General features: G+C 38.6%; 1 protein-coding gene across 1 annotated transcript in view; it reads left to right on the forward strand.

The window, feature by feature from the left end:
* Window positions 1-7,682: 7,682 nt before the first annotated feature.
* CCDC73 (coiled-coil domain containing 73) overlaps window positions 7,683-24,630 on the forward strand; it is a 45,249-nt gene continuing 28,301 nt past the window's right edge. Inside the window, exon 1 of the mRNA XM_067466864.1 lies at window positions 7,683-7,814. Coding sequence (XP_067322965.1) covers window positions 7,683-7,814 — 132 coding nt within the window. The remainder of the gene's footprint in view (window positions 7,815-24,630) is intronic.

The following is a 24,630-nucleotide window of genomic DNA, read 5'->3' on the forward strand; positions in this document are numbered from 1 at the left end:
TCACTCCTAGATCTATCCATAACTCATCTGGTTGCTATATTTTGAACTAACTGGAGTTTCCAAAATTCGAAATGTGTTGTGCAGCACAGGAAATGCTATAATTTTTCTTTTCTACTATAAAGTTCCTTTAGTCACCATAACCAGCTCATTAATAAAAATGTATTGTGTCTAAAATTAGGGGGGGGGGGGGGGAATCCTGTGCAAAAACTGAAGTAATATTTTAGCATCTCCAACAATGTGGAATACCAATAATGTGGAGTACATGTACAGTATTTTATTATAGCTATGATCATTGAATAGTGATGTACTGATTTGAGCATTAGAAAATGCCTCTGAACACAAGGCTCAAATCCTCACTTGGCCATGGAAACCCCGTGGGTGACCTTGGGCAAATCACACTCTCTCAACCACAGAGGAAGGCAAAGGCAATCCCCATCTGTACAAATCCTGCAAAGAAAACTCCATAATGGCTTTGCCTTGGGGTTGCCATAAATTGGACATGATTTGAAGGTACACAGCGACAAAGAATTGTAACACTTAAAATGAAGCAGGAAGCTTCCTTTGGGATTATTCTCTTTTTAGCAGATGGATGGGCCTGGCGTAGCCTCTGGCAGTTCCCCACCCAGCCAAAAAAAAAATCTGCTGTTATCACTGATTACCGATAAGAAGGTATTTCAAGGTACTTACATTTTAACTGCCTGCATGGAAGTGAGCCATGCTTTTCTATACAGGAAAGCTTTTGCAGCAAATGGAATGTAGTCCCTGTAAAAATAAAGCTCTCTCACTATAGCTTCAGATTTTTAAAAAAAATCCCAATCACTATCTCTCAACCAGGTTCCCTGGATCCACAGACAGCTGCATTATGTTGCTTGGGGTCTCCAGACATCTTGTAGATGTCTAGGGATCTAAGGGACCTAGTTGAGACACCTTAGAGAATTCATTTTGTTATTGCACCAAGTTAGGCTACATAAATCCCATTTGAAGGCAATAAAATTTAAGCAACCAAAATTGGGTATAGTTTCGTTTTTTCAATACTTCATATATACTTATTTTTCTAATAAAGTTGTAACCTATAAATATTTAAATTAATCTTTGTTTCTAGAATAAGTGACTAGATTTTCTTGAACAACAGACACCTGGGGAGCAGTTGCTCACAAAAAATGTACATCTATAAATATTCATAAAAGAGCATCACATTTTGAATTGATTTAGCCTGTATGGAAATGCCATTAATTATAGGTTTAAAAAAAATAACGAGAAATTGGTGAATTTCTTAGATAAATATCATATTTCTATAAAAGACAAATGTATAAAAATGACATTTTCAATAATTATAAAATATTGATATCAGTTGTGCTTGTGATGTTTTGTTATTTTAAATGATATCAAATCCTTCTAGTTGTTATTGCAGTAAAGTGATAGTGTGAAATAGATGCTGTTATAGTATAACAATAAGGACGTGACTCATGTATTTTATGTACACATGCATTCAACTGTAGTGACAAATGGCTTCATGCTGTGTGATTAAATGCATATTAGCGTTTGCCCTAGGCATTTGATTATTACCATCTTTACTTCATTACATTTTCACACTGTATGGCCATATAATTTATAAGATAATACAGACATCACTTTGTTGCTGATAGGAATTATTCTGTTTTATGGATGGTGTCCTTTAATTTTGCCTTTCATGGATTATAAAATTGGTTAATATCTGCTGAAGTGAATCACTGGAGAAGCAAATAAAGATGTTGGCCTCAGGTCACAATGTCATTTGTGATACTGGCAAAATCTTACAGGCTCATTTATCACTGTACATGATTGATAATACTATGGGTTAAATGGAGAAAGCTTTGCTTCCATTAAAGGATCATCATGAATGAAGACCTCCCACTTAAAAGTCAGGCATGATGAGAAGACAAGAGACTATCTACAGGTCAAATTAAATAACTTAAATAATTTAAGTAGAATGACAGTGTAATTTGTCCATCCTATGTTATTACCTTGACCCTTGTCAGGCTTACCGCTTTGCTTTCTAGTGGAGAGTACTTAATATGTAATTTTAATAAGTGTTGTTCAAATATATAAAAACCTTTATGGCACTTAAAGGTGTGGTAAAAACAGGTTTTATAATATGCTTTCAAGAAAGCCATTTTTACCTTGTAATATCTGGTAATCATAAAATCAGTAATAGAAAAGCATACAGTGTGGGGATGCTTCAATGTGATTTTAATAATGTTTGCAATATTTATTTTTTGCTATATTGGCTTTAAAAATAAGATTGTGAATGTATATATATATACATTCCTTTTATAACAATGTATATATATATACATTCCTTTTATAACATCCTTTTATAACAAGACTGGAAAGAAAATTGTTTTCTGAAATTAAGACAGACTTCCTTTTTCTTAGGAAAGAACTTACAATTTCACAGCTGTATTGAACTAAATGTACAAAGTGAAAATGTAAATATATTCAATATGTTTTAAAGTTTGAATAACTACCTTCCCCATTCCCATTTCTATATAAAATATTGCAATGTCATCAAATAATTTATATAAAAAGCTCAATTTTTGCAAAGGTCAAAAGAATTATTTTTATTATATGAAAAAATGGCACAGGGAGTAACTTGTATCACATAAGGTCTTTTTAGTTTTGAATTCTCTTTGCTTTAATTCATTGTCCAGGGTCACCTTACATCGTTTCCCCCCCTTTTTTCTGTATAGCAGTAATTCTCAATCTGTGGGTCCCCAGATGTTTTGATCTTCAACTCCCAGAAATCCTAACAGCTGGTAAACTGGCTGGGATCTCTGGAAGTTGTAGGCCAAAACACCTGGGGACCCACAGGTTGTGAACCAGTGCTTTAGAGTATTTAACCCTAACTATTAATTTAATATAGAGTGTCTCACCCCAGTCATTCCACAGATATATAAACCCATTTTCCTATTTCCAACAGACCTCACTACCTCTGAGGATGCTTGCCATAGATGCAGGCGAAACGTCAGGAGAAATGCCTCTAGGAACATGGCCCTATAGCCCGAAAAAACCTACAAGAACCTAGTGATTCCAGCCATGAAAGCCTTCGACAATACATTGAACATCTCTACGGGGAGAAACTGTTCCAAGAAACACGGAAATTGGAGAAACTAAGGACCAGGAAAGCACATCTACTGTGCTCCCTTACTTTCCTTCTACGCTGCAGAGACACAGATACCATCCCACAATTTCTTGCAGCCAAAAGGACTTTCGAAACACCACAGGCTCACCGGATCTATGACCGCCTAGAACGCAACCTCTTACAAGAGAGAATTCACACCATCCGCAAAGAACTCGCAAACACAGACAAGGAACTGCTGCACCTCCATATCAACATCAGCCAGAAGATGAATTCCCAGGACTGGGACAAAATAGACAACCTCTCTTACAGAAAAATGGAGAAAAACATGGCTGTCCACACCAACAGACAAAAACAAAAATTCCACAAACGCCAAAAGCAACAGTCGAAACCAGAACTGGATACATCACGGACCATCATCAACCTGACAGACAGACAACTCTCTGAAGACCAAGTATCCATACTAGCGAAAGGAGGAAACTTTGCTGTAACCGCCACCAGGATCCCAGTAGAAAACATCATTGCCAATGTTGAATCAGCAATTTATCGCCTCCCAGAGGAAGAAGCAGAAGAAGTACGAGCGGAAGCAGCAAGGATCCTGAAAAAGGCAAAACTTCCCTCCAGTAATATTACTAGGAAGGAAAGACAAGCCATCAGAGAGCTCAATTCAGATACTGATATCCTCATTATGCCAGCAGACAAGGGGAATGCCATAGTAATCAAGCATACAGAACAATACAAGGAGAAGATCGAAAAACTCCTGGACCCTACTATATACAAAAAACTCAAGCAAGACCCAACTTCCAAAATAACCAGGAAAACCAACACTCTGATTAAGAACTCCTCAATCAACTTTGACATACGACAGCAGCTATGTAAATCGGAAGCCCTTCCACCCAGGCTTTATGGACTCCCAAAAATCCATAAGGACTCCACCCCACTCAGACCATCGTGAGTGCCATTGGATCCCCCACATACAACCTAGCAAAATTTCTTGCTGCACAGTTACAAAGCCATATTGGGCTCACTACACACTACATCAAGGACTCAGCCCACTTCATAGAAAAAATCAGCAATCTCAAGCTAAATACCAACGACAAACTGATCAGCTTCGATGTGGTATCTCTATTTACCATGGTCCCCGTAGCAGACACCATGGCACTCATCAACCAGAGGTTCCCAGAAGACATCACGGCTCTGTTTCACCATTGCCTCACCACCAGTTACTTTCAGTGGGACAATGAATTCTACGAACAGAAAGATGGAGTAGCTATGGGGAGCCCTCTCAGCCCGGTCATAGCTAACTTCTACATGGAACACTTTGAAAAACAAGCCCTGAAGACAGCAACCAAAAAGCCCACGATATGGTTCAGATATGTGGATGACACCTTCACCATTTGGAGACATGGAGAAGAAGAACTCAACAGGTTCCTGGACCATCTTAACAGCATCCACCCAAAAATCCAATTCACAATGGAAAAAGAAAATGAAGGAAGACTGCCTTTTCTAGATGTTCTAGTCATCCGCAAACCAGATCAACAATTGGGTCACACCGTCTACAGAAAACCCACACACACAGATAGATATCTACATAAAAACTCCAACCATCACCCAAGTCAAAAAAGAAGCACCATTAAAGCCTTGGCAGACCGTGCAAAAAGAATCTGCGAACCCCACCTCCTCCAAGATGAACTGAACCACCTCAACTGGGCTCTCCAGGCCAATGGATACTCCACCTCAGACATCAGAAGAGCTGCAAGACCAAGAACAAGCCACGAGAGTAAAGATGAAGATCCCCCCAGAGGAAAAGTGTTCCTGCCATACATCAAGGGAACCACTGACCGCATAGGGAAGCTGATGAGGAAACATAACATACAAACAATCTACAAACCCACCAAGAAAATCCAACAAATGCTACGTCCAGCAAAGGACAAGAGGGATCCTCTCACCTCTGCAGGAGTCTACCGTATACCATGCAGCTGTGGACAAGTCTACATAGGGACCACCAAACGTAGTGCCCAAACACGAATCAAGGAACATGAAAGGCACTGCAGACTACTTCAACCAGAGAAGTCAGCCATAGCAGAGCACCTGATGAACCAACCTGGACACAGCATATTATTTGAGAACACAGAAATGCTGGACCACTCCAACAACCATCATGTCAGACTACACAGAGAAGCCATTGAAATCCACAAGCATGTGGACAATTTCAACAGAAAGGAAGAGACCATGAAAATGAACAAAATCTGGCTACCAGTATTAAAAATCTCTAAAATTACAACAGCAAAACGGCAGAGAGGAAACAACCAGGCACATCTTAACACCTCTCAACAGAACATTTTCCCAGGCTCAGCCAAGCCTTCAAATGCTAATGAAGGTGGTCAGCTGAAACATTCACACCTAGCTTCAGCAGAGAGCTCTTTGCCCCACCCCAGTCATTCCACAGATATATAAACCCATTTTCCTATTTCCAACAGACCTCACTACCTCTGAGGATGCTTGCCATAGATGCAGGCGAAACGTCAGGAGAAATGCCTCTAGAACATGGCCCTATAGCCCGAAAAAACCTACAAGAACCTAGTGATTCCAGCCATGAAAGCCTTCGACAATACAATGAAAAAACCCGAAAAAAACCAAAAACCAAAACCAAACTAGACTCCTTAGAAGTATGTCTGTTCCCCCATATCATGTTATAATTACTGTACATATAATTAAAACTGAAATGAAAGATGGTTTCCCTTACTTTTCATTGTAACGGCAACCTTTAATTACTTTTATAGTGAAGTGGAAAAGCTCCACCAAATTATGGATGAGGGATATCAAATCATTCAAGTGCTGGCTTATGCTATGCTTCATACTACTACTATATGCACTGTTGAAGTGATGGTGAGATGAGTGGGAGGAAAATGTGTTTTATATCACTAGCTATTGGCTTGTAACATTCTGTTTTTTAAAAAGTTATTAAAATAATTACTTTGTTATTTTTGCAAAACAGCAGTTACTTTAAAACTGTAATTATAATGACAAGTATCTTTTTTGCTTTTTAATGAAAGTTATAATGTATTAAAATGAATCCTTTTACTGTTCACATCCCTACATATAACCATATAATAAATTCACATCTTAAAGAATCAGCCCTCTGTATCTGCAGCTTCTGTATCTGTGGATTCAATCAACTGCAGGTCAAAAAAATTCAAAAAAAATTAGCACAGGTCAAAGGAATTGTGTTGTTGGGCTGGAAATGTAGTAATATGGTATTCACTATTCTCCAGTGCCTCTGGTTGTCAGAGTGATTTAAAGAGAATCATTTGTGACTCACTGACATGAAATCTCACTCTCCCCTGGATTTTGGCCATTCTGACTTGAACATCTGTAGATTTTGGTCTTGCATGAGGGGGCTGGGGAGGGCCAAATGTATAACTGGCTCAGCACCAGTAATCCCAATTTTATTTTATTTCATTATATTTCTCAATTCATTCTAATAAGTATGGAACTCAAATTTCTCTTAATTAATACATGCTGAATTAATTGGTACATTTTCTGTCAATTTAGTTGACACTGACTTTATTATTGTGTTTTCTGTTACAAATGAGTGCTTGTTACAATTTTGTTGGTGATATTCAACTTTATATGAACAAACATTCACTTTGTACTTTGGAATCCTTTTTTTTCTTTATGTCAGGAGCGACTTGAGAAATGGCAAGTTGTTTCTGGTGTGAGAGAATTGATCGTCTGCAACGATGCTGCACAGGGGACACCTAGAAATTTTTTATGTTTTACCATCCATGTGGGAGGCTTCTTTCATGTCCCCACATGGGAAGCTGGAGCTGACAGAAGGAGCTCATCCGCACTCCCCCCAGATTCAAACCTCCGACCTGTCGGTCTTCAGTCCTGCCGGCACAATGGTTTTAACGCATAGTGCCACAGGGTGAATCCTTCTGTGCCCCATCTACTCTGTGGCAATAATCAGAGGCCCCATGTACACTGCAATATAATGCAGCTTGAAACTGCATTATATGAGTCTAAGGTAAAGGTTTTCCCCTGACATTGTCCAGTCATGTCTGACTTGGGTATGATGCTCACCTCCATTTCTAAGCCGAAGTGCGTTACCTTCCCGCTGGAGCAGTAATTATTGATCTACCCAGATTTCCGTGTTTTCGAACTGCTAGGTTGGCAGAAGCTGGGGCTAACAGTGGGAGCTCACATCGCTCGCCAGATTTGGACCTGCGACCTTTTGATCAGCAAGTTAAGCATCTCAGTGGTTTAACCTACTGTGCCACTGGGGGCTCCAATATATGAGTCTACACTGACCATATATTGGAGTTTGAGACTGCATATATGGCAGTGCAGATGGGGCCAGAGAGAATTCTTTCCTCTAGCAGTGTCTGGTGGCAGCCGATACAGTTGCATACAGGCAGGGGCGGCTCCATGCTTGCAGTTCTCCTTAATATAGAGATTTTTTTCTGAGTAGCAATCTGTCTTGTTTGTATTATGTTTTTGTAATCTAAATTAATATTTAAATGAAATAATATGTTCAATTTCTAAGGATAAAATTTCCAACATGGATGATGGATTAAACAAAGAAGCCCCTGCTTATACCATACAAAATTCTTCAGAAGTACTACTTTCCATTCAGCGATTGGATTTTAAAACAAGTTTTCTGGAGGCAATAGAAGAACTGCGTATGAGAAGGGTAAGTGAATTTTTATTTCAAAATACAGTACAATGCATTCAGCAAAATAAATAATAATATAATATAGTATATTAGAGTGGATTAAATATGTTTATAGCTTTTGAAGGCCATTTTAAAGAGGATTTAACAGAACTCTAAGAAAATATTCAGGCTCTACTGAATTAGAATAGTTTCTAGTAAAAGGGAGTTCTACAGTTACTGTTGGGTTACTGTACTTTAGGTCCCAAGATTTAGGTGACTATGGAGAAAAAAGAGGTACTGCTTCCTAACACAATGCTTTAGAGAACTAGAAAAGGACATTTAATATACAATGTTTTTGGTCATTTTTCTTCTATAGAAAACATGAATATGAAATATAATTTATGAAATAAATTATAGAAATTAACACCATTGTAACACATTCATACAGTTTATTGTATTTATTCAGGCCTCCAGAATTGATGTCTGTTTCAACCATATTCATCATTCCATATACATGAATTAATGATTCAGTCTTGTTTTCTTGGGTCTATTGATTAACATAACAATTAAAGTGAACCATATTTCAGCAATGTTGTCTGTGTCCATGTCCTCATTCAGTTCTTTGGCTCCTTGTGTTGACTTTTCTGATAGAGCTATGTCCTGTATCCTTGCATAACATGAGGTGATGTTCAATGCATTTCCTGATTTCCACTGCCATGCTATTAACTATCTATTGTGGTGGTTCTCAAGCTTTGGTCCTCCAAGTGTACCAGAAATCCCAGCCAGTTTACCAGCTGTTATGAATTGTGGGAGATGAAGTTCAAAACATCCAAGGATCAAAGGTTTAAAATGTTCAATAGTGCTAAGTCTACAATAAATTGAAACAGTTGGCTAATAATGCTATGTATTTCTTGAAAAACATCTCTCCAGAATGTTAAGACCACGCATGCACGTAGTTTCCTTTTTCACGATTTCTCAAATAACCTAGATAGGCATTTTAACACCACAACCTCTAACAGTTTAAAAAGTGTGATTGGGGAATATGTTATGACCAATTCAGATCCTATTGTCTTGTTCCAGTCTTGTTAATTTCTTTTGCAAAAATGGGTGCCAGCATTTCAGTCATCTTAGTTGTCCACCTTCCATCTCCTTTGATATTCTGGGTTATATGGCTGTGTGGAAGCCCCCAAAGAGAGATATCCCTGCAACCTCCCTTCCTGCTTATCTTCTAGTCTCCAATGTACACCCCTCTATCAATTATCCCTCCTTCTAAGGTCATTCTTCAGTCTAAGGCAGTGGTTCTCAACCTGTGGGTCCCCAGATGTTTTGGCCTTCAGCTCCCAGAAATCCTAACAGATGGTAAACCAGCTGGTATTTCTGGGAGTTGTAGGCCAAAATTCCTGTTGAGAACTGGTCTAAGGAGACCTCACTTGCAAGTAAACCAAACATGAACTATTCATGTACAAAAACTGTCATGGATGATTTTTCTCAGGTTCAGGACTGGTGAACTGGTCTTTTCTACTCTGTATCATTTCATTTTTTTCCCTTTGGATTATTAGCGACCAGATTGTGGACAGGAATTCCCTTCCCCTGTGCAAACTTTAAACTTTAGAAATATTTCCTAAGTTTGAACAAGTTTTACTTGAATGCCTGGTTTATGTAGGGCATCCTAAACGATTATGAAGCAGTCTTGAAGTCCAAGAGTCATTGATTGAACAGCATGAAGGAAATTGGTCTTGCAATTTCGTAGGAGGTGGATTATGAGTTTGAAAAAGATAGTAAAAGTACTGAGTTTTGGCTGCTTGGATGTGAGCCAGTTATACTCTGTTCCTAAATCTGTTCAGGGTCAAAAATCAGGAGGGGCTTGACCAATGCACAGCCCATCTTGTAAAACTGAAGCCTGGAGCAAGCATTTTACAAAAGGCTTGACACTTTCTAAAGGTCATAACAAGTAAATAAACCATCAAATGACTCCTCGTTTATTGTTATGGTTGCAGGTGTTTTTTTTTTGTACAAACACTTAAATCCTTGTAGTCCTAAGGCTACTAATAAAATATAAACAGTTTTAAAGGTTTTGTGTCTTTTGCTGTTTTTTAAAGATTATATACAGCTTTTATTGAACAGAAAAAAAAATCTTTTTAGGAAGATGCAGGACAGTTTGAAAAACAGAGTTTGAACAACTTCATATTTTCCATTAAAGTAACAGCATAGTGCTGTTACTTTTTTGGTTTGGTATTTATTTTTTTAAATGGCCAGCTCTTTTTTGAAATTATGTTGCATAGCTGCCACTTTTCGTCCATCAAACTTTTAGATTATAGATTACACAGTTATCAAACACTTCGGAAAAAAAAATTCAAGAACATGAACCAGCCTCAGTTTATTTCAATCAAATATTTAGTTATTGATGCAGTTGCCCCTTCCCCCCAATATCTACAGATTCTGGATCCACAGATCCAACACTGAAAATATCTCCTCAACCACACACACACAAAACTTCTTGATTTGGCCGTTTTATATTCAGGATACCATTTTATTATGCAATCTAATATAATAGAACAAGCATCCACAGATTTTGTTATCCGTGAGAAGTCCTGAAACCAAACCCCAGCAGATACAAAGGGTGTACTGTATAACCTTTTAATTTATATAGCTCTGTCTGCTCATCAATTGAATATGTGAGGTAGGATATGAACAGATATACATGACTTCCTTGTTTTCTAGCTCTCTTGTTAATGTTTATATTTTTACAATGCCAGAAATAACGCAGCATTGCAATGGTGAAAATGGTACGGTCCTCTCGATGTTGTTGGAATAGTCAGCATGAGACATGATGGCAGTGACAGTCAAACAATATGGGCAAAGCTGAGTGGTTCCCACCTCTATTATATTTAAAATTAAAACTATATACAAGGCCATTCACAATTTCTTTCCTTCACTACCAACACCCAAAACCTGTTGTGTTTACAGTTTATGCAGTTGTCTTTAATGCTCTCTTTTTTTTTTCCAAATGAAAACTGCCTCTGAAGTCATGAGTGCAAAAACAAAAGTGAAAAAGCAAAAGCTTAACCTTTTCCTATTTGCCCATTTTTCTCCACCAAATCACCCTCGGCTTCCTTTTCTTCATGTGGGAGAAAAGATATGAGAACACTTTACTGATTGTTTTCTACAGGAGTTTCATTCATAATGTATCATGTTTCTACTTTTCATTAATGTGTGTTCTGCTGGTAGCACATTTTAACGGCATTTGTAAATAAATTGTTTAAAAGTGTACTCCCCCTTCTGTGAAAAGTCATAGGGTAATCAAAATAATTGGCCTTTGTCCCTGATGGGGGAGTAATAGGAGATGTATCTAGAGTCACTGTTTATAGACAATTATAAGAAACTATTTTGTTGTAGTTACAGAATATTATTCACCTAGGGAGTGTAGAAAGATATTTATTGAGCTTTTACATTTTGCTGTTTATCTATTTTACTTTTATGTCATATAACATTTGTACTATTCTGCAAACAATACTATAATATCATAAACAATTGCTCTTGCATTTTTGTGACAATATGGAAAAGCAAAGGTTCAGGCAAGACTGTCTAGAACCTTAGAGACCCACTACTAGTGATTATAGAGGATATTGAACTCAAAGTACTCTTCCTGATAAAAATCTGAACATCAAGGACTAACTTTAAATCTATCAGATTTGGGAACAACTGTCTTGATTTTTGAGTCCAGTTTGAAAATTATGATTCTTTTCCATTCTGGATAAGAGTAGCTAGCTAAGTTGAAAGTTATGAACGACATCTCCTGGAAGCAGAGGTGCCCCTAGGTAATTTTCAACGGTAAGCAAACAGTATTTTGGCGCCCCCCCCCCCCCAACCAATCACTGATATATTTTTTCTGTTCGTCGTGGGAGTTCTGTGTGCCATATTTGGTTCAATTCCATCATTGGTGGAGTTCAGAATGCTCTTTGATTGTAGGTGAACTATACATCCCAGTAACTACAACTCGCATATGTCAAGGTCTATTTTCCCTCAAGAGCACCCCTGGGCAAAATAAACTATACTGCAAATGCTTACTTTGCGTAATGGGTTGAGCCGCCCCTGCCTGGAAGCCCCATACATTTTGGCAGCAGGAGGATCTACACTGAAGAATTAATACAGCTTGACACTACTTTAACTGTCATAGACCAATGCTATGGAATCACAGGAGTTGTAGTTTGACAAGGTCTTTAGCCTTCTCTATCAAAATATGCAGGTGTATCAACAAACTACAAATCCCAGGGCACAACATCCCTTTTTCTTGCTGTGGCCCCATGCTCCATGAAATTCTGCTCTGGAAGGATGAGTAGAGATAAGGCGACAGCGGGAAGAAGGTGCTACTGTTACTTTTATTTCAGATGTATATATTTGCTACAATAGGATTTTTTTAGTGTTTTAAATTGTTGAATAAGAGTTTTATATTCAGTAAAGAAATAGATGTTGATGACAAATTGTCATTTATGAGACAGAATAAGAATATGATGAAAGAATAAGCATGACAGAATTAAGATTTGTGTAATCTAAAAGTATAGTTATTCATTGGTGAATTGTTATTAATCAGGCAGTTTCTATTTTAGTCATCTTCTGAAATATTTTAGTAAGAAATATACTTGTTCATATACTTTATCTGTCTAACCCATTTAACAACTAAATGATGCACCTTTCTTTTATCCAATGGACGTGTTGTATGTATATTGATTTGTATTTGAAAAAAGAAAGAGTTGCCTAATCTTGTTCATTAGTTATTCTTAATTTTATAAAATAAAATAGTGAATAATTTCTGTTTATTTTTGAAATCAGGATGCAGAGATTCATTATGGGGAACAAATTAGCAAGTTTGTGGTTGAAAAACAGGAACTTGAATGGCAAAAGGTTGGTAGCTTTTTAAAAGATACTGATAATTAGGTAGTATCTTTTTGTAATTTAACTGTTTGAACTAATACTAATAGTAAAAAAATGATTTTTTACATTTCTGGTCAGATTTACATATTGAAATTCATAGAATCATAGAATCAAAGAGTTGGAAGAGACCTCATGGGCCATCCAGTCCAACCCCCTGCCAAGAAGCAGGAATATTGCATTCAAATCACCCCTGACAAATGGCCATCCAGCCTCTGCTTAAAAGCTTCCAAAGAAGGAGCCTCCACCACACTCCGGGGCAGAGAGTTCCACTGCTGAACGGCTCTCACAGTCAGGAAGTTCTTCCTAATGTTCAGATGGAATCTCCTCTCTTGTAGTTTGAAGCCATTGTTCCGCGTCCTAGTCTCCAAGGAAGCAGAAAACAAGCTTGCTCCCTCCTCCCTGTGGCTTCCTCTCACATATTTATACATGGTTATCATATCTCCTCTCAGCCTTCTCTTCTTCAGGCTAAACATGCCCAGTTCCCTAAGCCGCTCCTCATAGGGCTTGTTCTCCAGACCCTTGATCATTTTAGTCGCCCTCCTCTGGACACATTCCAGCTTGTCAATATCTCTCTTGAATTGTGGTGCCCAGAATTGGACACAATACTCCAGATGTGGTCTAACCAAAGCAGAATAGAGGGGTAGCATTACTTCCTTAGATCTAGACACTATGCTCCTATTGATGCAGGCCAAAATCCCATTGGCGTTTTTTGCCGCCACATCACATTGTTGGCTCATGTTTAACTTGTTGTCCACGAGGACTCCAAGATCTTTTTCACACGTACTGCTCTCGAGCCAGGCGTCCCCCATTCTGTATCTTTGCATTTCATTTTTTCTGCCAAAGTGGAGTATCTTGCATTTGTCACTGTTGAACTTCATTTTGTTAGTTTTGGCCCATCTCTCTAATCTGTCAAGATCGTTTTGAATTCTGCTCCTGTCCTCTGGACTATTGGCTATCCCTCCCAATTTGGTGTCGTCTGCAAACTTGATGATCATGCCTTCTAGCCCTTCATCTAAGTCATTAATAAAGATGTTGAACAGGACCGGGCCCAGGACGGAACCCTGCGGCACTCCACTTGTCACTTCTTTCCAAGATGAAGAGGAAGCATTAGTGAGCACTCTCTGTGTTCGTCCACTTAACCAATTACAGATCCACCTCACCGTAGTTTTGCCTAGCCCACATTGGACTAGTTTCCTTGCCAGAAGGTCATGGGGGACCTTGTCGAAGGCCTTACTGAAATCCAGGTACGCCACATCCACGGCATTCCCCGCATCTACCCAGCTTGTAGCTCTATCGAAGAAAGAGATCAGATTAGTCTGGCATGACTTGTTTTTGATAAATCCATGTTGACTATTAGCGATGACTGCATTTGTTTCTAAGTGTTTGCAGACCGCTTCCTTAACAATCTTTTCCAGAATCTTGCCCGGTATCGACGTGAGGCTGACCGGACGGTAGTTGTTTGGGTCGTCCTTTTTTCCCTTCTTGAAGATTGGGACCACATTGGCCCTCCTCCAATCTGCTGGAACTTCTCCCGTTCTCCAAGAACTCTCAAAGATGGTTGCCAATGGTTCCGAAATGACTTCCGCTAGTTCCTTCAATACTCTGGGGTGTAGTTGATCTGGCCCTGGGGACTTGAACTCATTAAGAGCGGCCAGGTATTCCTGGACGACTTCTTTCCCAATTTGGGGTTGGATGTCCTCCAATCCCTCATCCACTCCATCTTGCTGAGGTTGAAGACTCTCTTTTTGTGAGAAGACCGAGGCAAAGAAGGCATTAAGTAGTTCTGCCTTTTCCCTGTCCCCTGTCAGCATTGCCCCATCTTCTCCTCGAAGAGGTCCTATCGCCTCCTTGTTTTTCCTTTTTCTACTGACATAAGAATAGAAGCCCTTTTTATTGTTTTTAATGTCCCTGGCAAGTCTGAGCTCGTTTTTTGCTTTAGCTTTGCGGACCTTTTCCCTACAGGTGTTGGCAGGCCCGTAGCCAGGATTTTGTTTCGGGGGGGGGGGGGGGGGGGCTAAAAAATTTTTCAGGGGGGGTTTCGGGGGGGGGCTGAGTTTTGGGGGGGGGGCTGAATCTGAGTGAAAGAGGGTCTAGCCTAGCAAACCTTTTGTATCATTACCCCAATACCCCCATGCATATGGGATATATTGAGTATGGTGATCAGATCATGATATGAATAAACATAACAGTTTAAATAATGCACCAATAAGGCCTTTTCGCGAACCACCATGAAAATTTCGGGGGGGGGGGGGGGCTGAAGCCCCCCGAGCCCCCCCCCCTGGCTACATGCCTGGGTGTTGGCTATTTGTTTGAATTCTTCTTTGGTGATTTCTCCCTTTTTCCACTTCTTGTGCATGTCTCTTTTGTGTCTTAGCACAGTTAGAAGTTCTTTGGACATCCATTCTGGCTTCTTTGCACTTGTCCTATTTTTTCTTTTTGTTGGCACGGTTTGCAATTGCGCCTTGAGTATTTCACTCTTGAGAAATTCCCATCCATCCGTAGCTCCCTTGTCTTTTAGTATCTGTGTCCACTGAATGCTGCTCAGTGTTTCCTTCATTTTTTGGAAGTCAGCTCTCCTAAAGTCCAAAATGCGGGTTTGACGTGTCTTAGTTTCGGCCTTCCTTTGTACCTCAAATTGCAGGAGCACATGGTCACTTGCCCCTAAGGATCCTACCACTTCGACCGCATCGATCAGGTCCTCCGCATTTGTTAGGATGAGATCAAGAGTAGCCAATCCCCTTGTTGCCTCTTCTACCTTTTGGACCATGAAATTGTCTGCAAGGCAAGCGAGGAATTTGTTGGACCTTGTACTCTTGGCCGAGTTTGTTTTCCAGCAAATATCGGGATAGTTGAAATCGCCCATGACTACTACATCTCTTTTCTGTGCCTGTTTGGTCAACTGTTGGCAGAAGACTTCATCAAGATCTTCCTCCTGGCTTGGGGGTCTGTAGTAGATGCCTACAGCGACATCTTTTTGAGTCCCAGTTCCCTTGATTCTTATCCAGATGATTTCAAGCTGGTTTCCCAGATTGCTGTCTTGAATTTCTTCTGCCGCATAAGAGTTTTTGACATATAAGGCTACTCCGCCTCCTCTCCCCTTTGTTCGGTTTCTGTGAAAGAGGTTATACCCCTCGATATCTACATTCCAGCGATAGGAGTCATCCCACCAGGTTTCAGTGATGGCTATGATATCATATTTGTGGTGTAGTGCTAGAAGTTGGAGTTCATCTTGTTTATTTCCCATGCTCTGTGCATTAGTGTAAAGACATGTGAGCCCCTGGGATCTTCCCTTGAGCTGTTTAATTGGGATTATTGTGCTTTTGGTACTTGGTCCTTGTTGTGTTTGTGCAGCCCTCCGTTTAGCCTTCTGGCGATTCCCAGACATTATGGGTAAAGTAGTGTTCGCAAGGCTGTTGTCCCCCTCCCCCGGTGGACCTAGTTTAAAGTGCGTCTAATGAGGTTTGCGAGTCTGTGAGCAAAAAGGTGTTTTCCTACTTGTGTGAGATGCACCCCATCCCTTGCCAGTAGGCCATCCTCCTGGAATAGCAGGCCATGGTCGAGGAAGCCAAAGCGTTCCTCCTGACACCATTTTCTAAGCCAGTCATTGACCTGTACTATTTTTCTGGCTCTTGTGGGTCCGTGTCTTACAACAGGGAGGAGGGATGAAAAGACCACCTGTACATTACATTCTTTTAGCATTGCTCCTAGAGCTCGAAAATCATTTGTGATCTTTTGAAACGTATGCCTTGCAGTATCATTGGTTCCTACATGAATCAAATTGCTAACATGAATCAAGTTCCTAAATTGCATAGTTATGGTTTTACAGAAAACCATATACTACTCTTTGCACTAATAATCTAGTGCATATGTTCTTTTATTTCAAGATACTGCTATTATTATCTTGTCTGTAATTATTAGTTATAAATTAGGGGTTAAAGAGCTTTAAACTGAAATATTTTCTTAATGTATCAATGAAAAACTATGCTTGGCAGTGCAGTGAAAAACGTCACATGTAGGAATTAGTTTTGACATAGCTTAATGTGAATTATTGTTGACAAATAGGAAGCTCTTCAACAACAGAAAGAAGCATTAAACAAACAGCACACAGAAGCCATGACAGCTATTAAAAAACAGGTAGTATGACATTTTTATCAGCAGTATAATCAATGTGCAGGTACATTTTTGAGAAGGCAATATTCTCATTCAAACTCAGAAGCATCCCCCCCCCCCCCTCTAGCTTTAGGCTGCAATCTTGTACTAAATTACTTGACAGAAAATTACTTTGAGTTTGTTTTGGGATTTAACTCTGCAAAAATATGAATTGAATGTAATTTTCAGGTCCAGATAACCCTGCTGTAGGGACTGGCATTTTTGCTCTTTTTAAAATAAGGTGATGAATATGCCCATACTGGAGAGGAAGCGGATCCAGACGCTCACATTAAACAATAAGATATTAACATTGACACAATGTCACATCGGTTGCATTGTTGGTATGTATGTGTGTGTATGGTATACCAATGAACTACCTCTGAAGAAAATAACTTTTTAAAAAGTTCATGGACACACATATGAAAGGAGGAGTGTCATGTCTTCATTTATAGCCAACAGGTATGTGTGACTTTTGAATACCATTAATCACTTTATGCAAACAGATCTGGAGAAAAGAGGTAGAGAAGTAAGAGTTTTACGCAATGCTTCATATCTGTAAGAAAAGTTATCTAGATTTCTTAGTACAATTCTAATGTACAATTACTCTGAAGTTACTCTGATGGTTTCCCCCCAATAAATATTATTCAGATAGGTTTAACAGATTTTGTTTCCAAGTGTATTTTTACACTGTAGACATAGTGACATGTCATTTCATTTGAAATATTTATTGCCTCTATTTGACAAGATGTTTTAGATAGAAAATGGAAAAATGTGTTCTATTGAGGGCATTTCTCAAGTACTTCGCTAAATTTAAGCTGATAGAGGATTCTAGTCATTATTTATATCCCTCCTTTTTTCCAAACTAGGACATAATAAAGAATACAATTATGAAGGCATAAGTGTAAATTAATGGAAATAATAATACAAAAATATATAAATTAGAAAAAAATATTTTAAAAATGTTGCATTTAGGAGGACTATATTCAAGTTTCTTATGTGAAAATGGACAAAGCACACGTGTGCATTAAACGTGTTTGTGCTGGAGAAACTGAATCTATCCCTCTGAACAATGCCTCCCATTTCTATTCTGATTGCCTATAAGCCAAATGGAAGTTTTATTTTCCCTTCTCTTCCATAATAACAGGGAGAGGAAGGGCAAAACTAATAGTTTTAAGCCACAGTATTTCCTTTCTCCTGCAGCTGTTTTAGAAAGCAGAGGAGGAACCAGTTTCTATTTTGGAGAGGAATTTCCTTTATAGTTAGTTCAACCCAATGCATTGTGCAAGTGCCTTGACATTTGGTTTATAATAATTACATTCTGTGTTGTTTTAATTATTTGATCATGATGTTTACATTTATTTCTTTCATGTGGTATTAAAGATTCAGGTGAGAATGCTTGCTATGGAAGAAGAAAAGGTAAAGAATAAATTATGTGTGATTAATTCATTCAGTAAATGCGTACTCAACCAGTAATGGAGATATGGGGTGCTTTGTGTAGAGTCTGATGTCATTTCAAGTGTGTGTGTGGTTATTCCTTTAAGGCAGTGGTTCTCAACCTGTGGGTCCCCCAATTGTTTTGGCCCTCAACTCCCAGAAATCCTAACAGCTGGTAAACTGACTGGGATTTCTGGGAATTCTGGGCCAAATCATCTGGGGACCCACAGGTTGAGAACCATTGCTTTAAGGTAACAATTGAACAAATAATATAAAGGCCTCACCAAACTTTGAAATTTGACTGAGGCATTATAACTTCTTTGCTCATATGCAAGAGTTCTAGATTCTAGCCAGGAAAAGGATTAATACTGATTAAAACATTGATTAAAAGATGATGCAATGGGAGAAATATAAGTTGCTTATCTGAAAAGGCCAAATATGTAAAACTAAATCTCACAAAATATATATTTTGATCTTGCAACCTGTTGGCTGAGAAGCAAAGGCACAAGTTGTCTCATGTCAGGAGTACATTTCTATCTCATGTTACACTGAAGACACTCTAACAGTATTTTAATTGTGTGGGAAAAAAGGTTTATATTCGGTTTTCTGCTCTGTAGGACAGTAAGTTGAAAAACTATGAGGGTGACTCAAAATTATCTGCTTTCTTGCTGTATAATTTAATCAACTTTCAAGAAAAAACAAATACATCATTTTTGACATAATCTCCCTGCTTTTCAATACACTTCTGTCCATCTGTCGACAAGCTTTTGTATTCCCTTATTTAAAATGTTTTAGACAGAGCTGTGAGCCACGAATGCACCATTGACTTTACCTCTTCATCAAACATAAATCTTCATCCTCATAGGCTTCTTTCAGGGGACCAAAAGGTGATGGTCCAATGAGACTAGATCAGGACTGTAGGGAGGATGCTTTTAACACTTCAGAACTAGGTTTTTGGAGAGAGTCAACAGTATAGGCAGTGGTGTGCAGACATGCATTGTCATGCAACAGCACAATACCCTTGGATAGCAGTCCTCTTCATTTTGTCTGAATTTTAGGCTTCAGTTCTTCAGTGAGCATCTCATTTTAATGACCACTGTTGAATGCAGTGTTTCTCAAATGGTGCCCCTCCAGTTATTTGGGACTTCAGCTCCCAGAAATTCCAGCTAACTTACCAGCTGTTAGGAACTGTGAGTGCAAAAGTCCAAAACATCTGGGAGAGCACAGTTTGAGAAACTCTGGTTGAATGAATCACTGCACACTGCTCTTTGTGGAGAGACAACCATTTTTTCTTCACTGTAGACTCAAATAAACTGAGTTAACACTTTCAAAGCTGTATAGCAGTGACTGGGGAGGCAGCAACCTCATACAGAAGCCACTGATAAGTCAGTGCAGCCAACAGAAGTTTTAATATAACCATGATTCTAGTTTAATAACCAGTTTTAATGGGAGTTTCCCTCCTGTGGAACTCTGGGATTTGGAGTTGAACAATGGTTTTCAAAATTCTCAGACAGACAGCTCTTCAGTCTCATCAAACTACAAACTCCAGGAGAGTATAGGACATAGCCAGGGCAATTACAGTGGAATCATAACATTTTAATGGTGAGATATTTATTGTTGGGAACATAATAATCTATAGAAAAATGTGACATATTTATTTTGCTGTGAGTAAACAAACTTAGAATGCAAGGTGAAAATGCTCACATCACTTTCTAAGTTTGTATATTCACAGCAAAATAAACGTGTCACACTTTTTGGAGATTATTATATTCCTAAAGATATCAAATGAGGATGTGTTGAGAAATGTTCTATTTCTTAATAAAGGATCTTGATTTTTTGTAGGGTAAACATCTGCTTGCTGAGGAGGCCAAAGAAAAAGAAATGGAAGGACTGAAGGAAACTTTAAAAAAATTACAGGTATTCAGTTTTTAAATGCATTCATATTTGGTGCATTTAGGCCCTGATCCAATAGAATGTATTGCAGGAAATTGAATGGTGGGTGCTCACCAAAAAAATAAACAGGATTCCTGCCTAATAGCAATTAGCTAGTGAAGGCACTGCTAGTACAATCCCTACTTTTTTTCCCCAAACAAGCGAGTGACAAAGTCAGCTTTACTTATGTGACATTGTTATTGTTGTTGTTACTGCCACATTAGACTCATAATGTCTTTGTCTGGTTTTTATTCTGGTCTTCTTCCTAAAAGTTCAAGCTATTTATTTCTGCACACATATAGAAAATCTTGTGAAATGGGCAGTTAAAAGCCCATGGTCACCCAGTGCATTTTTCAAGAGTCTAATGTCACTACAACTGCTATACTGTACCACTTACTGCATTTCAGTTGTTTAGTTTATTCCTCATTTGTGCTAATTGTACAGACAGAGAGGCTTATTTCTCTTAGCTTGTGTAAACCAATTTATTTAGTTCAGTGTGCTATCCCTCACCACCAGGACATGATGATATCCTTCTTGCATATTCAGAAATTGCTGTCAATCACAATGCAGAAAGCAAAAGTAGGGAATTTTCACTTTTGTTGGTGAGAAGAGACTAGTTCACTTCTGTTCATTAAGACATTCTATTTATTCTATTTGCTCTTCATAATTAATTCCAATAGTTAATAATTATAGTTTTTGGAATTTATGTGTACTGTAATTAGTTTATCTAAAGAAAATTCCAGACATCCCTAAAACAGTAGGAGACAGCTTATCAGAACGGTGCTGGAACAAGGTGAGCAGAAATGTTTCAGTCCCCTTAAGATTAAGCAAGGACGGGGGGGGGGGGGGGGGATAAATGCTCTAGAAATGATAGTTTGCAGATCAGTCTACTGATCATTTTGGTTACACTGTTTTTCCATCTCTACAACATGCTTTCTAAGTTCAGTGACCAAAACTGTACACAGTATTTAGTTATGGTTGTGTCTCATATACAAATCCATGATGTTACTTCTGTTTCTTTTTCTACTTATGCTCATCTTGGAATGTTCCTTTTAAAAATATAGTCTTCACACACTGGGTATCAGTTTCAAAGATATATCAACCATAATCCCTAGAGAACCTTTGGGCAGTCAATGCCAGCTCTGACCCTATCTGTGTATATCATATTTGGTTTTACTGAAATTTTATTTACCATTTTAAAGTCAATTTCACAAGTTTAGAGAAAGGTTTTTGGAGTGCTTTATAATCTTTTTCTCTTCCAACCACCTTAAATAATATGTGGCCATCAGTAAATGTGATAATCTCACTATATAGCCATAACTCCTTAGCCTGTGTACCTCAAGAATAGTAGATGTACATGTTTTGTGTTTTCTTTTGAAAACATTTTGTGTGCAATCCTGTCCTTCTAACATTTCTCCACAGCTCTTGGTTTCAAAATAATCTAGTAGAGCTGTGAATGTATTAGATGTTATAGATACCTTTGCATTCACTTAACTTGTCTTACATATTTTCCCATTGCTTGTTACATTGTCTTTATTCTTTCTTACTTATTTTTGAAACATTTCGTTTATTATTTTGCTATCCCTATGTAATGGTTCAGCTAGGACTGGGGTTAAAGAGCCTGTCGTCTGGAGAGCATATGCTAAACCAAGCAGGCCAGGACAGAGAAACACACTCACCAGGTTGAAAGTAACGTCAAAGAGGTTTAATACAATTCGGCCAAAAAGGATGCAAATAGAGGCAATTTGTTTCACAAGGGACAAGCATAAACATACAGAGAAATGCAAGACATGTTATACAGTTCTGACAGCCATTCAAACCTCCTGCTCCATTCCCTGATTGGTTAAGAAAAGGGCCAGCCAGGATCTGAGTTGGGATTGACTGAGGATTCCCACCTGCAGGTGGGGATTCCCTGGGCAGGAGAAAGGGCAGCTGCAGAGATGCCCCTGGGAGGGCTCAGTCTGTGAGGAAACAATGGCACAGATAGGGGTTTCTTAAATAAGGAGTGCTCAGAGATGGTTTTGCAGGTCTCTCCCTTGGAAATATAGCTTACAATACGTAACATTTTTTGGCAGTCCCCCATCCAAAGTACAAACTTCTTAGTTTCTAAAATCAAATGAGATCTGGTGCTTTTAGGATATTTAGATCTTTCCCTTATTAGCAAGAACAAAACTTCACATAATACTTTTTTTCTTGCTAAATCATTTACTTCAACATAATTTTATTAAATTCCATAGGGCTGCTTTTGTTGAAATTATTTCCTGGAGTTGTTTATTTATTTTTAAATAGGGCTAGTTTGCTAATATGATTATTTTAGAAAGGAAACCAAATAAAATATTAGAGCAGAATAGGGAAATACAATGATGAAACAATGTTCTTAAATTATATGAAATCATACTAAAATTTGTTCCATTATTAATCACTTAAGCGTATATTTGTAAATGTGTAACCTTAACCAGAATAATGAGCATTTTCCTTATGTTGTTTAGCTGTTCCTCAGGATACCCAAATTGTTTAACTGTGTTATTTATTTTCACACAGTAACAATAGGAAATGTTATCTGTCATTAATATTGTTCTTATTACTTTGTGCTCATTAACTTTATAAATAGCTTTGTTATTTTGATGTCATTCTCTGTTTAATAATCAAGTTAATGCTGTGATTATTGTAAAAGCAAATTTCTTCACATTGCTGACCTTCTGTGCAAAGGCTGAAAGGATTTGTTATGCCTTGCTCAGTTCATGACAACGCACAAGTGATATATAGTGTACTTCAGGGTTGGCTGAACATGATACATGGATGGAAAGTAATAAATGCTCCCTTGCTTTTCTTAACTAAGATAAACTTTGAGAAGAATCATCCATTGAAGGAATTTGATTTAAACTCAGAACAACAAAGGCACTCAGAGAGACAGTTCAGATATTTTAGTTAGCTTCCTTGTACTACTGGCAGTTGCACATTCTACACATGTATCTAACAGCAGGGCAGCAGCCTAATGTTAGGGGAAAAAACATGAGATTCTGGATCTGTCTACACAGACAACAGAACTCACAATCACCTGGTAGCTGCCTTTATCCTGACACCTGACTCACAACCTCTTTAACAGTAAAAATGCTTCTCTTAGGACCTTATCATATGGCCAGGGTAAAGTGGGGGACAGCAGGAAAAATTGTGGGGTAGCGGAGGGAACCATCACGTTCTGTTCCCGACTGTCGGGCTCCGTCCTCTCCCTTCCCACGTTTCCCTTCTGTCCTCCGCTTCCTGTTCATCCCCTCTGTCTTTTCTCCATGAAGAGTCAGTTGTACACCTGACTCCTTTGCACTCCACTGCTGGCACAGAGCCCCATGGAAATCCCGCCTGTAGTAACCTTGTGTCATGTGATGGGTGGGCAGAAGATACTTCTCTCACTGCATCTGATAAGGACCTTAGGCCTTAATGTGATATACAAGGATCACTTCTTCTTCTGGAGTTTCCAGGATAATCTGGTTTGTTGCTGTGTTTTGCTATGTGTGCACAATGTATGGCTCCAAGGAAAAGAAAGGTTTCTGGGTAATAAATATTGCCCATTTTTAATATGTCCACTGGTACTTGTTGGGTTGCATGCTTGTTGACATTAAAACACTCCTTATTTTTGTGCTGGGAAATGGTGGAGCAGAGTAGGGTCTCTGATCCTTCCTTTTTATTCAGGTCTGCTTCGTCCACTGCCTATCCGAACAAACAGCTTTTCAGCTGGGGAAATTGCTTGAACTCTGGACAAGTTGTCCAGAATCTATTGGACTATCTCCTTCTCATTGATGAGGGCAGACAAGGCTGGGTGCATCATTCTGACATCCAAGCAAACAATTTCTCCAGTGGGCCTCTTCTGGGAAGCTGTTTGTCCAGGAAGGCAGCAGCTGGCAATTCATCATGGAGAAAACGGAGAAAGAGAAGGGGAAAGAGGAAAAGAAGAAGGTGATTTCTAATTTGGGGTGGGACAGCAATACAATTTCAATTCCTTATGTTACAGGTAGGTGTGGTACTAATGGGATGAAACCCTGGGCAGCTGTTGGGCTGAGTAATTGGAATTACGGCTGGGTCCTTACAAGCCCTTTCTTCTGAACAGGCAGATCATAAATTGAATGGTTCTGACTCAAAGAAGAGCTGCACTTTTCTGTGCATTAATTCTTTTGATTGTACACTACACATATGGGTACAATAGATTACTGTTTGCAAGAAAAAATATTTGTAAACTAAACTATTGTAGATTTAGCTTCCTTTCATTATAATCTTCTCCACTGATTTGGGAGTTTCTCAGTATGCTTTGATTTTGGGAGTGGACCCTAATTTTTGCAGCATTGTTCACACATGTTAACACTGTATTTCCTTTAGTAATACATAAGTGCTAAAATATATATTGTTTTCAAAGTGG

Source organism: Anolis sagrei, chromosome 1, assembly GCF_037176765.1.
Source record: "Anolis sagrei isolate rAnoSag1 chromosome 1, rAnoSag1.mat, whole genome shotgun sequence".
Classification (NCBI taxonomy): Eukaryota; Metazoa; Chordata; class Lepidosauria; order Squamata; family Dactyloidae; genus Anolis; species Anolis sagrei.